General features: G+C 48.1%; 1 protein-coding gene across 10 annotated transcripts in view; it reads left to right on the top strand.

The window, feature by feature from the left end:
• PHACTR4 (phosphatase and actin regulator 4) overlaps positions 1-9,371 on the top strand; it is a 99,518-nt gene extending 90,147 nt beyond the window's left edge. For all 10 annotated transcript variants that reach the window (XM_073317315.2, XM_073317317.2, XM_073317316.2 and 7 more), the window contains 7 exons: positions 491-705; positions 2,087-2,243; positions 3,748-3,803; positions 4,768-4,829; positions 5,826-5,963; positions 6,800-6,876; positions 7,603-9,371. In XM_073317315.2, coding sequence (XP_073173416.1) covers positions 491-705; positions 2,087-2,243; positions 3,748-3,803; positions 4,768-4,829; positions 5,826-5,963; positions 6,800-6,876; positions 7,603-7,618 — 721 coding nt within the window. In that variant the 3' untranslated portion in view covers positions 7,619-9,371. The remainder of the gene's footprint in view (positions 1-490; positions 706-2,086; positions 2,244-3,747; positions 3,804-4,767; positions 4,830-5,825; positions 5,964-6,799; positions 6,877-7,602) is intronic.
• Positions 9,372-11,980: the final 2,609 nt, after the last annotated feature.

Raw genomic sequence — 11,980 nt, forward strand, 5'->3', positions numbered from 1 at the left:
TTCAGGAAGGAGGGATGAGGCAGGGATTGCAGCACGGGCCTTTGAGCAGAGCTCCTTCAACCTGCCACTGTTTTGGACTTGCCACAAAGCACCGAAGGAAGCTTCTTGACTTGGGCTCTTTAACCCCCTAAGTCCCGTAAATTCATTTGAAAATCCCACCCGCAATCTCTGTCTCAGTTGCTGCAATTCATGAATGTTTAAAGCATGTTGACATCCCTGGAGGGAAGGTGCCACAGGAGGGTAAGGAAATCTAAGTACTCTTGCTCGTAGTTCAGCAGGGCTTCCATGAAAGAGTGTGGGGGTAAAAGGGGGGCAGCAGCCGCAGGCAAACAGCCACTGACTAGGAAGGGGTTACAGCGCTTGTGACCTGCCTTCCATAGAGAGGCTTCAGTTTAAATTGTCGCTGGGGCTGGGGATGGAACAAATCCCTGACCTCAAAGTGAATCATTGTCATTTTTAAAATCAATAATAATTGTGCGCGTTTTGTTAGTCCAGATGATGATGAAGAGGAGGAAGCAGACCAGGAGGGCGAACGGAGTTCAGGTCCTCACGTTTACATTGGAGATGCACCATCTGTCACAATCATTCCTAGGCTAATGCCACAGCCCCTGCAGGAGGAAGAGGAGGGGACGAGTGATTCGGACTCGGAGGGACCCATCCTGTATAAGGATGAGGAAGATGAAGAGGATGATGAAAGCCATAACAGTAAGGTTTCACCGTTGGGAGGCCAGCTTTACTCCTACACACACAACTGCACTTAGCCACGTCAAGAGCCACACCAAAAGTCTGGTCCGTACAGTGTCCCAAAGTGTTAGCCTCTTTGCTTCCTCACAGGCTACTTATCCACAATGTGGGAAGTAATGCATCCTGGAAAACATAATCCCAACTGTCCATACAAAATGATGATGACTGTTACCACTCAAGAAAGAGTTCTTGGAGTCATCGTGACTTTTCTGAAAACATCCACTCAATGTGCAGCGGCAGTCAAAAAAAAGCTAACAATGTCAGGAACCATTAAGAAAGGGATAGATAACAAGACAGAAAATACCATAATCCCACTAATCTATGGTATGCCCACACCTTGAGTACTGTGTGCAGTTCTGGTCGCCCCTTCTCAAAAAAGATACAATTTGGAATTGGAAAAGGTACAGAGAAAGGCAACAAAAATGATTTAAGGGAGTGGAACAGCTTCTATATGACAAGAGATTGGTGCAGGCCACTTTAGAAAAGAGACAACTAAGCCAGGGGAGGGGGAAATGATAGAGGTCTATAAAATCACGAATGGTGTGGAGAAAGTGAATAGGGAAGTGTTGGTTAGCCCTTCACTTAACACAAGAACCAGGGTTCACCCAATGAAATTAATAGGCAGCAGGTATAAAACAAACATAAAGAAGCACCTCTTCACACAACACACAGTCAACCTGTGGAACTTGTTGCCAGTGGATATTCTGAAGGCCAAAAGTATAACTGGGTTTAAAAAAAAAAAAGTTAGATATGTTCATGGGAGATCAGTCCATCAATGGCTATTAACCAAGATGGTCAGAGATGCAACACCATGCTCTGGTTGTCCCTAAGCCTCTGACTGCCAGAAGCTGGGACTGGACAACAGAGGATGTATCACTTGATAATTGCCCTGTTCTGTTCATTCCCTATGAAGCATCTGGCACCAGCCACTGTCAGAACACAGGATACTGGGCTAGATGGACCATTGGTCTGACCCAGTATGGCCGTTCTTGTGTTATGTTCCCACCTGCCTACGCTCCCTCAAATACCCCAACTGCCAACCAGCCCATGTACATCCCTGCCTGATGGGGAAAATTCCAGCAGGGGATGCCACCAAAATAGTAACCACACATCCTTCCAGCTCCCTCTCTAGACAGGATGGTGTTACTCCTTTTACCATGCTGCAGGCTGTACTGTAGCTGCATGACCTTAGTGACATTCAGCTCCTGCCAACAGAGGAGCTGTGGTACTTGATCATTGTGTGTGTGATGCCGGGCTGGCCTGTGGATCCAGCTGCTTTTTTACAGCGTGGGAGCACTCCTGTCTTTACTCATGCAAGGATCCCTTCTTCCCTTTCCCACAGGCGCTCTAGCTAACAAGGTGAAGAGGAAAGATACATTGGCCATGAAACTGGGCAACATGGCCACGCAGCAGGAGCTGGAGGAAAAGAATGCTTTCCCTCGGAAAAGCAAGGAGGAGTGGAATGAAATTCGGCAACAGATTGGGACAGCATTGATCAGGTACAAAATGCAGAGGAAAAGAAAAATCCTCTGTCTTCGGCATAACTAAGGGTGAGCCAAGAAATCTGCTTGCCTGAAATGTAGCAACAAGGAGGCTTTTTCTCTGCTGCGTTGGGGCTGGGGTGCTAGGCTTGCGTGTCATTTCCCTCTGAAGTAATGTAAAGACAAGAAGCTTACATTTCATGCAGGACAGTTTCCACTGTTCGGGAGGGAAGCCATTTGAGCTGGAAGAGCCAACTCTTCCTACCCCCATAGCCTGTCAGACTTCTCATTTCCTGAGTTGAAGTGTGCTGTTAAAAACAAAGTTCGAGGAGCCACATTGAGCAGTGATGTGAGCAACTTGACAGATGTAATTTGGAAAACAGGTGCAAGTGGCAAGATCATCTAGCTCGCTGTGAGTAGGCATTCTGTGGGACCCTGGGTGACGCTGGTACTGCACTTCCTGAAGTTAGAGGGTGCAGCTCCCTTACCCAAGGGCTGAATCTGGCCTGGGGAGGAGTGGGAATTCTGTGGGTGTAAACTAAAGCAGGGCTGCAAAGTGTCTTGTCCACAGCTGAGTTGGATTCCCTCGTGTCCAGTTGGGATTCCACTGCAATGATGATTCTGGGCTGCTTCAGCCCTTGCTGTGCTGGCAGTTCTAAAAACAGGAATTGCATACGATGTCACAGTACCTGTTGGACAGTAGCCAATACCAAATGTTTCAGAGGCTTCTTTGCTTCCACTCACTGCTCCCTGTTCCTCCTCCTCACCTCAGCCCCTGCGGAGAGAAAGGAGGCAGCCAGATACTTGAACAACCTTGCTGCCTCACCACTGGCCCAGCTCAGCAGCTTCTCACCTTCCTCCGCTCCAGACTGCAGTTGTGCAGTCATTACCAGCCTGGCCAGTGTGGGTGTTCTGCTGCACCCAGACAGCACGAGGCGGCAGGGGAGAGAGGCCCCTGGTTACAGGTGCGCTAAGTGTGGGGTCAGCTTGTGCCACCCAATTGTGCCCCCACTCCTTGGGGTGGAGAAGGAAAAAACAGTGACCTGTTTCCATGTGAGACACATGGCAGCTGTGCCCTGCTTTATCTGACATCCTCACGGGGGCTGTCTTCCTGCTACGCACCAGCCCTCCCACACGTGCAAGTTAACATATCTGAAGCGCCCAACAAATAAAGGTGCATTAGAAGTTATACTGTGAGACAATTTACACCCAACTTTTGACCAGCTTGTCCGTCCTGTGTTCCTTACACCACTGCTGCCCTGGCCCAGGCAGCTCCACGGGAGCAGCACCCACTTAGGCCAAGTTCAGTCTAGTGGATTCTGCTGTCTGGGTGAAAAGCTGTGTTAGCAGGTGGAGGGAAGAATTGTCTGGTTTGAGCAGTAATGAAAAAAGGGAGCAAGATGATTAAAGTGAGTATCGTATTAACTCTACTCCCTGCTGCTTCCAAATGAGCATTGGCATCTGTGTGTCCTACAGGAATATGGCTGGGCAAGTGTAATGGTTTTTATCTCCTCTTGTTTAGGCGACTAAGTCAGAGACCAACAGCAGAAGAGCTGGAGCAAAGGAACATACTTCAACGTGAGTAACGACTGCTCTACAGCTCCCAAACACATAAGTATTGCTGCTTTTTTCCCCCTGTTTCTCAGTTGTAGCATCAGAGGGGTGCAGGGGTAGAATGTATGTCTTCTGCGGTTTTAGAGCAGAGTTCTAGGCCCCTGTTTACTGAGCTAGAGTTAATACACTGTTCTGTATCCCTTCTGTGGGGTACCAGCAAACGCTGACCTGACGGAAGCTTCTTGGACAATAGTATGAACACTCAAGCACAGTTCAAAGGCCCCTGTTCACTAATTTACACCCGAAAGATTGTGAAACACACACGATTTCTTCCCATGATATTTTTAAAGAAAAGCTGTTTTGCTTGGGTGTAAACATTCGACTGCAATATGTGCAGCCCACAGATCACTGCATCATGCTACGGCATAAAACACAGCAGGTGACTATGATCTGTCTAGCTTCGTTGCCCATGATGAATGCAATTAGAGTTAACAGTGTAAATGGTGACAAGAGACAAGACTTAAAATCAACTCTAGAAAACAAAATGTCAGCTTGGAGATGATTTTCAACAGAAATTTCCTTCTCTGTATTGCTCTTTAATCATTAGCATAACTGAAAATTCCTTCCCCCTCGCCCCCAAATATAACACCTATTATAAAATGTAACTTAGGCCCATAGGAGCCAAAGTCACTCAGTGCCTTAGAAAATTTTACCCAGAGTTCTCTGCTAGCCTGGAGAGGGCTCTGGTTAGCTACTGAACCATCCTGAGGTAAGGCCCATTCTGCTATCCTTAGTCTATGGACTGTTTGAGTAAGGATGTCTGACTCAGACCCTAGTGCTCTCAGCATGCCTGGAGTTATTGCAGACAGATGGTAGGAGATGCAGATAGTCCACGGATATGAAAAGCTGGTTTTCCGTGTTCAGCTCTTGACAGTGGTTTTCAACGAGGCACTGCTTTAAATGAAACATTTTTTTCCCCCTTTGCCAGAAAAAAATGAGGCCGACCGGCAGGCTGAGAAGCGGGAGATTAAACGCCGCCTCACCAGAAAGGTACTGCAGTGCTCCGTTTGGTGTTTTCCATCTCTCTGCTCTGTTGTGGATGGTGGCGGTAGTAAGCACCTAAGAGAACATAGAGGGGTGGGGGAGTCATGAGGCTGCTCTGTGGTTATCCTGAGTGCCCTCTGACTGTAACAAGTTGGGAATCTGTCTGGTCAGTCGAGATATTCCTACTGCACCTATCGCTGGAGTGTCGGAGTTCCACATTAAAACAGCAGCGGCCACGGTTTTCAAACTGGGTGGCCTGAAATCAAGTTCCTAAATAAATGCCTGAGAGAAACTGATGGGAGCCGCAACTGCTTGCAGCCATTATCTTCAGTGGGATTTGTGTCCAGCAGCTCGGGAAAAACAGGCCACTTCTATTTAGATGCTTCTTCTATGCTTAGATGTGGATTTAGGAACCTAACTTTAGGCAGCCAGGTTCGAGAATTGTGAACACTATTTCCAGAATGGGGTGTGAAATGGACAGACTATCCCAGATTCTAATGCTGCTGTCTCCCATATACCAACGGGATTAGCTGTTGATCCCAGATGGGTCTAGCCCACGGGGACAGGGTTAAACTCGTCCCACACTTGTGGCTGGGAAGGAATTTTTACAGAGCATATTAATACGGAACTTAAGTACATGTTGCCATTCCCTGGGGCAGTAGGGAGGAATCATGCATTAGAATCAGGTTAGGAGTGTATCCCACACGGTCAGTTTCCTGTATCTAGGTCCCCCCTTCCATCTGTTCCTGTAGCTCTCATTTGAAATGCCGTCCTGGCCCTGTGTGCCTTTTACACTATAAACACTGCCATAGACTCACTTAACTGATGAGGCAATTATTAACTCTTCATTAAGGACCATACTGGGGTGCTTTTTTGCATCCCACATCAGTGTCTAGTGATCTCTCTTATATGCACAAAAAAGATTGAATGGTGGGGTCTTTGGCCAGAATGCACACTGGTGACAAGTATGGTCGAAGCTGACTTGTCTTCTGTTGCTTTCAGCTTAGTCAAAGGCCTACAGTGGCTGAACTGCAAGCTAGGAAGATCCTGAGGTTTCATGAATATGTGGAAGTGACAGATGCTCAGGACTATGACCGGAGAGCAGATAAGCCGTGGACAAAACTCACACCCGCTGACAAGGTAATGGGGAGAACACTCTTCCCAACCCTTGGAGCCCCATGTTGGATACCCCATGCTCAGGGATATAAGCAAAGTAAACTTGCTCTTCTTCTTTTTGCTTCAACTCTTCCATGTGGTGGGACCCTGGTCTCCCTTCCGTCTCCTGAATGACTCATCCCATCTCCCTAGCCCCATCCTGTTGAGCACCCACCCGCTACCAGCACACCAAGAGTTTCCTGTTCTCTACACACAAGGCCTGTTTGGGCTCCATGCTGCTTTCTCCCAATTCCCAGCCCAACCTCCCTCTTTTTGCTCTGGCCTTTGATCTGAAGGAGTGGACAGGAGCCTATAGCAGGAGGAAGCAGGGTACAGATGCTGGGAAGACCCAGGGAAGAGTGGGGGAAGTTCTTGGCAGGCTGAGGCTGGCCTGATCAGGATCACTGCAGGAAAGTCTCAGTCCAGTTCCATGCACCATCATCCCTTAGGAACTGGGCATACCTCAGGGTATCAAGCATCTGGGGATTAGCCAGTATTTTAGGGTTAACCTGAGGCTTTGAGAGGGGTTGTTGAAGAAAAAATGGGGGAGCTGCTGAGTTTGATCTCCAGTACCTTACTTGGGTTATAGCTGTCCGCAAGCTCCCTCTTCAACGGTGAGGAAATTGAGGCTGTGGGTAGTCCTGTCCATTTCAAAACTACATGTGCCCTTCATTTTATTCCTTAAAAGTAGTTGAGATGGTGCGGACCAGCCACAAGCAGATCTGTACATGCAGCACGTCCTGGGTCTATGTAAATCGGTGGTGGTGGGGGGAATAAACAGTGTGGGTGAGCTGAAAGGATTTCTTTCCCCCTCTGTGCAGGCTGCCATCCGAAAGGAACTGAATGAGTTTAAAAGCTCTGAAATGCAAGTCCATGAAGACAGCAAACACTTCACACGGTGAGTGAGACAAGACTCCAGGAGCCCATGTGCTTTGTCTTCGTACAGGCCATAGCTGCTTCTCGTCTTGCTCATAAAGCTGTGCTTTGAGCCTCTTAAGCCAAGAGCAAGTCTGAGCTTCAATATTGAGTAATGGGCTTTAATCCCATCCGGGAGAAATAACCAGATGCAGCTTTCACAGATATTTATCTTCACTTTCTCCGTTGTAGGGGAGCTTCTTGGGTGCACCTGCCTGTAAATGGTGGGCCTGGAGACTGGATAATGGGTTATAGAGCCTTTCACCTGTACATTGTGGGTTCAAATCCCGGTAACTCAATAGTGAGCAAAAGCTGATACACCACTAACCAGCTGTTAACTAGTATGTGAAACAAGTAGCCAGGTGCCCATGTTACAGAAAATACCATCACAATTCCCTCCCACTTGCTCTGCAGTCTCTACATAGAAGTGAATGGAGAATGAAAAGCTGCTCCTCACAGGCTAGAGTTGGGAGTGTGTTGGCTTGGCAGTGCAGGAGAAGTTCTTTCTTTCAGTCCCCACTGGGGTGGATTGTCATACAGGGACCTGAAGTGCCTCTAAAATTCTCACTGAGAGCCCAGTGATTACATACCATCAGTGCGGGGACACTACCAGTTTATTAAAGACCTCCTGATATTTTAACATCCATAACATTTCCTTACAGTTTACCCAAATTCCAGGTGTGACACTGGTTTTACTCTTCTATTTTAGGTTCCACCGGCCATGATCCTCCAGAAGAGGGAATGAGAGAGACCAGAGGAGAGAGGATTGAAAGCGCGTGCTATTTCCATCTACTGGGCAATATAGTGGAGGAGAACCTTGGGGCTCATCCAAGCTTTGCCTTGAAAACATACCCAGAGAAGGGCTCTGAGCTGGGGCACAAGGGGATCCTATCTGAATGTAGCATTTCACTGGAACAAATGCATCTTGAGTGCCATCAGGCTGGAACTGAACACTATACCTCGCATGATACAGCAATACTCCCCAGGGCATCCAGGCATCTCGGCTCACCTTCCTGAGGACCACACCGGCATTGGAACTGAGCTCTTCCACTCCTCCCCCAGCTCCCTTTATTGCTCCCGATGAGCCCTGTTCTCCACTGTAAATAGTCCTTACAAACTGGTTGGAACTTTTTGTTTTTCCCTTTTTGGGAAGGGGGAAAAAATAATCTAAGCTCTGATGTTCCAGAGAGCTGGGAAGCGTGTGTATATTTGCTGTGTACAAAGGAAACCTTTTTAAAAAATGCTGACCTGGCAGGAAACTGACATGTGACTATTTTTGGTTTGGCTTGCTTCTTTTTAATGTACTTAATATTCTGAATCACTACTGACCAATGATATGTTGCCCTGGAAGGGAAATTGTATAGATCTTAACAACATATGCTGCATCTTGTAAACTGAATTTTTTATTTTACAAAAACCAAACCCACGAACCTGCTCCTGTGCTAACAGACCTTGTCTTGAGACAATTAAGTCTTGTTTAATGGGAGCTACAGACACAGGAAACAACGGTTGCCTTTTAAAGTTTTGTTTTTAATTTCAGGAAGTTGAGGTATGTAATAAGTTTTCTTTGATTGTGGCTTCCTCTATTTTTTTTTTTTTTTTTAACACTCTCCCGGATCAGGGTGAAACTTGCCTTTTCCTATTCTCATAGCGAAACCTCCTGGAAATTTTAAGAATTACACTGTGGAGAGGAAGAGGTTTTAAAAAGTGACCTTAAAACCAGTCAGTCTTCTGAGAATGTTCTCTTATCAGTTCTTACTGAATGTCTTTAATGTTGACATAAGCTACAGCTGTAGCGATGTGCACGGCACTTGTCCCGTGGGGGTGAAGTGACACTTGGAATGAGGCGGGGGAGATGTTACTCAAGAATATGGGGGATTTGGGATTTTACTGGGGGGTGGAGGGTTCTGTATTGTTGGATCACTGGTGTGTTTTGTTTTGTTGCTTGTTCACTCTCTTTGCTGGAGGTCACTCAGAGCTTGTGCTGACTAGCAGTCGGCATTAGTGTGCTTGAGGTCTGTGCTCATGAATCCTATGTATGTCTGCCTGCCTAGTGTGGAGGCCTTTTCATGTTCTTGGTACTGCCCTTCTTCCATGATGTGCCAAGTATCTGCTGGGTCAGTCCTACGGGGTGTAATGTGGCACCCTCATCTGCTGCCTTCACACCCCAGGAGATCCAGTTAATCTTGTTTCATCTCAGTCATCATACTCTTAGAGCAAGGAGTCACTGGGGATAATTTCTTGTTTCTTCAGATTCCCTCATAGTCCCCAAAAACAACGATTCACAAGCAAGAGGCAAAGATTGAAGTTCCCTTTATAGAAAACAATATGGAACCTGGTGCATTGCACTTCCAGATTGCTTCCCTGATGTACAAAATCTCTCTAGACTAAATGATTGCATTGTATATCTGTCTTCCCGTTGACAAATTTTAATTATTAAATAAAAGTATTTTAGGACTCTTTTTGTAAACAAAACAACTTGTCTTTCATTTTGTGCCACTAACAGGAAGGTGAGAAATAATGGGGACCACTTCAAATCCCTCTTGAGAAGGAGCAATTAAGTTCTGTGCGGTTTTATTCTTTGCAGGTCTGTCAGATGAGACCATGACTAAGGTCCTGTCCACCTTAGACTGAAGATCCTCAGGATATTGTTTGTAAGGATAGGGAATGTTGTTGTCCTAGTGCCTCTGACCAAAATTTCCTCTCACCTGCATTGTACAGCAGACTGTGTACTAGCTGGCTGCTGGCCTCCACCCTCGAGCAATAGCATTTCTGCCATGTTGCTATACAGTAGTTTAAGGCCTTCTGAATCTTAAAGATGAAATACTGTTTTCATAGATATTACGGTAGCTTGTGAGCTGGAGTACACTTGCTTCTGTGCATTTGTATATGAATGGGCCTGGGGAGAACCATTAGGTTAGTGAGGTCCATCTGCTCACAGGATTTAGGGACCTGTTTGAAATTCTGTGGGATGAAGTAGAGACTGATTTCTGCCAGTGCGCCCTTACTCTGAGGCCTGCTGACGTCCTGCTCTTTGGTCTCCACTGCTGACTTTGTCTCAAACCTTTAGGCCTGGTCTACGCTACCCTGTTTTACGCAGCTGGCCCTAGACCAAATGGTGCCCCAGGCGAGGAGCATCTTCGGCACCCCTTCCCCCACCCATTTGTTAAACTTCTGAATAAATTATTTTTTATTGCATTTGTAGCCCATTTCATGACTTCGATGCACGATTTGCAGGCATGATTTTAGTCCTGTCATATAAGACGATAAATTTGCACACTAGGATCTGTAAACCTGTATTTATTCATGCCATATGTAAGCAACTAAAACTAGTTTCCTCTAAGATAGTCGTCTCCAAAGTGGGATGTGCAAGTCTATCGATTGTGGGGCGCAGCAGGAGTGCCGTTGGGGGGGGGGGGAGCCCTCAGTCCTCCAGCCTGTGGAGGAGCAGGGGCAACCGCGCAGCCAGCGGCTGGAAAGAAGCGGCACTTTCCCCTTGAAAGTCGGCCGGAGAGAAGCGGCGCTTTGAAGGGGAAAGCGCCGCTTCTCTCCGGCCGCTGGTTGCACGGCTGCCCCTGCTCCTCCTGAGTCCTCCGGCCTGTGCTCTCAGGGCTGCATTCCGAAAGGGGCTTTAGAGCTGCAGGCCAGGGCCCTAAAGCCCCTGCGGTCCGGGTGGCCCTGCCTGCCGGGGGGGGGCAACGCACAGAATTGCGGCTCTCAGAATCGTGGCCATGTGGGGTGGTGGTGCGCTGCGCAGAGCCACCTGCAAGCCCCCTGCACCAAACAGGAGCTGCCCCAGGTAAGTTCTCTTCACCCCCACCTGCCCCAGCCCTGAGTCTCCTCCTGCACCCCTACCCTGAGCACCCTCCCACCCCCTAACTCCTTCCCAGACCCCGCACCCCTACCCTGAGCGCCCGCTGTATCAGTGTTAAAACAAGATTTTCAAAAATAAAGCATATTCCATCACATTGCTCTCACTAAAAACATTAATTTTTTTTTAGTGAGACCAAAAGTTTTTTGTACCGTTAATAACTAAAATTATTTTAAAATATTGTTTTTCATCTTTATCTCATCGTTTTTTAATTTCTATTTTTTTTATAATTAGTACAGTAATACATGTATGTAATTTATACATAAATATACATACAGTAGGGGTGCGCGCTGAAAAATTTTTTCGGATAGGGGTGCGTGGCCAAAAAAAAGTTTGGAGACCACTGCTCCAAGTCAGTGGTTCTCAACCTGTCTACGGTGGTGGGGCGTATCCCCATCCACTACTACCTGTATGGCCCTGAGGATGTCACGTGCGCCGCAGCTCTGTGCTGATGGGGCCGCGGGCCACACGTGGAGAATCGCCGCTCTAAGGATCCAGAAACTCTAATTTTAAGGATAACTGAACGGTACTAACATCAAGAAGTGCATCAACACTAGGCGGGCCACCCTGAGACAGCCTTGCAGGAGCTGACCGCCCGCCGTAGCACGGGAGCCCTGCTTAGCCCCTTCTCTACGGGCGGGGGGCACGGCGGGCCGCGCTCTCGGCGGTTCAAGGGAAGTGTCGTTCTCCGTCCTCCAAGTCTGGAAGGTTCCGTGAGGTTCTGCAAAGGTCCGGAACGTTCTCGGTCAGTGACAAATGAATCCGCAGCTGGAATACCTGAAATATTTGACTTTGGGCTGTTTCCCCTTTTGCCCTTACCGGAAGCAGCCCCCCGAGCCTGGCGCCAGGCTCGGTGATATTAACAAAGGTGCAGATTTCACCTTGCCCAGCATCGTTTTTATTATCCAGCCCCCCCCCCCCCCACACACACACACACCCAGTAACTGCAACGTATCTGTTTGTCAGCAAGAGTCGGCGGCCACCCCCCGAGGCCCCCAAAACGTTTGTTGGCAGAACCCCTGGCTGAGGCAAAGGGTGACCCCTCCCCCTCTCTGTCTGGGCCTGCCTGCCACTGCCCCCCCCCACCTCCACCCGCTGCTGGTCTAGGGCGGCCCTGCAGGGGGCGCTGTCTGGGCTCTCCGCAGCCGCCGCCCTGGGAGGGGAGAAGCGGCCGCACGAAGGCCAAGCCTTTCCCCGCCCGAGATCGATAGTACGC

Source organism: Lepidochelys kempii, chromosome 19 (assembly GCF_965140285.1).
Source record: "Lepidochelys kempii isolate rLepKem1 chromosome 19, rLepKem1.hap1, whole genome shotgun sequence".
Classification (NCBI taxonomy): Eukaryota; Metazoa; Chordata; order Testudines; family Cheloniidae; genus Lepidochelys; species Lepidochelys kempii.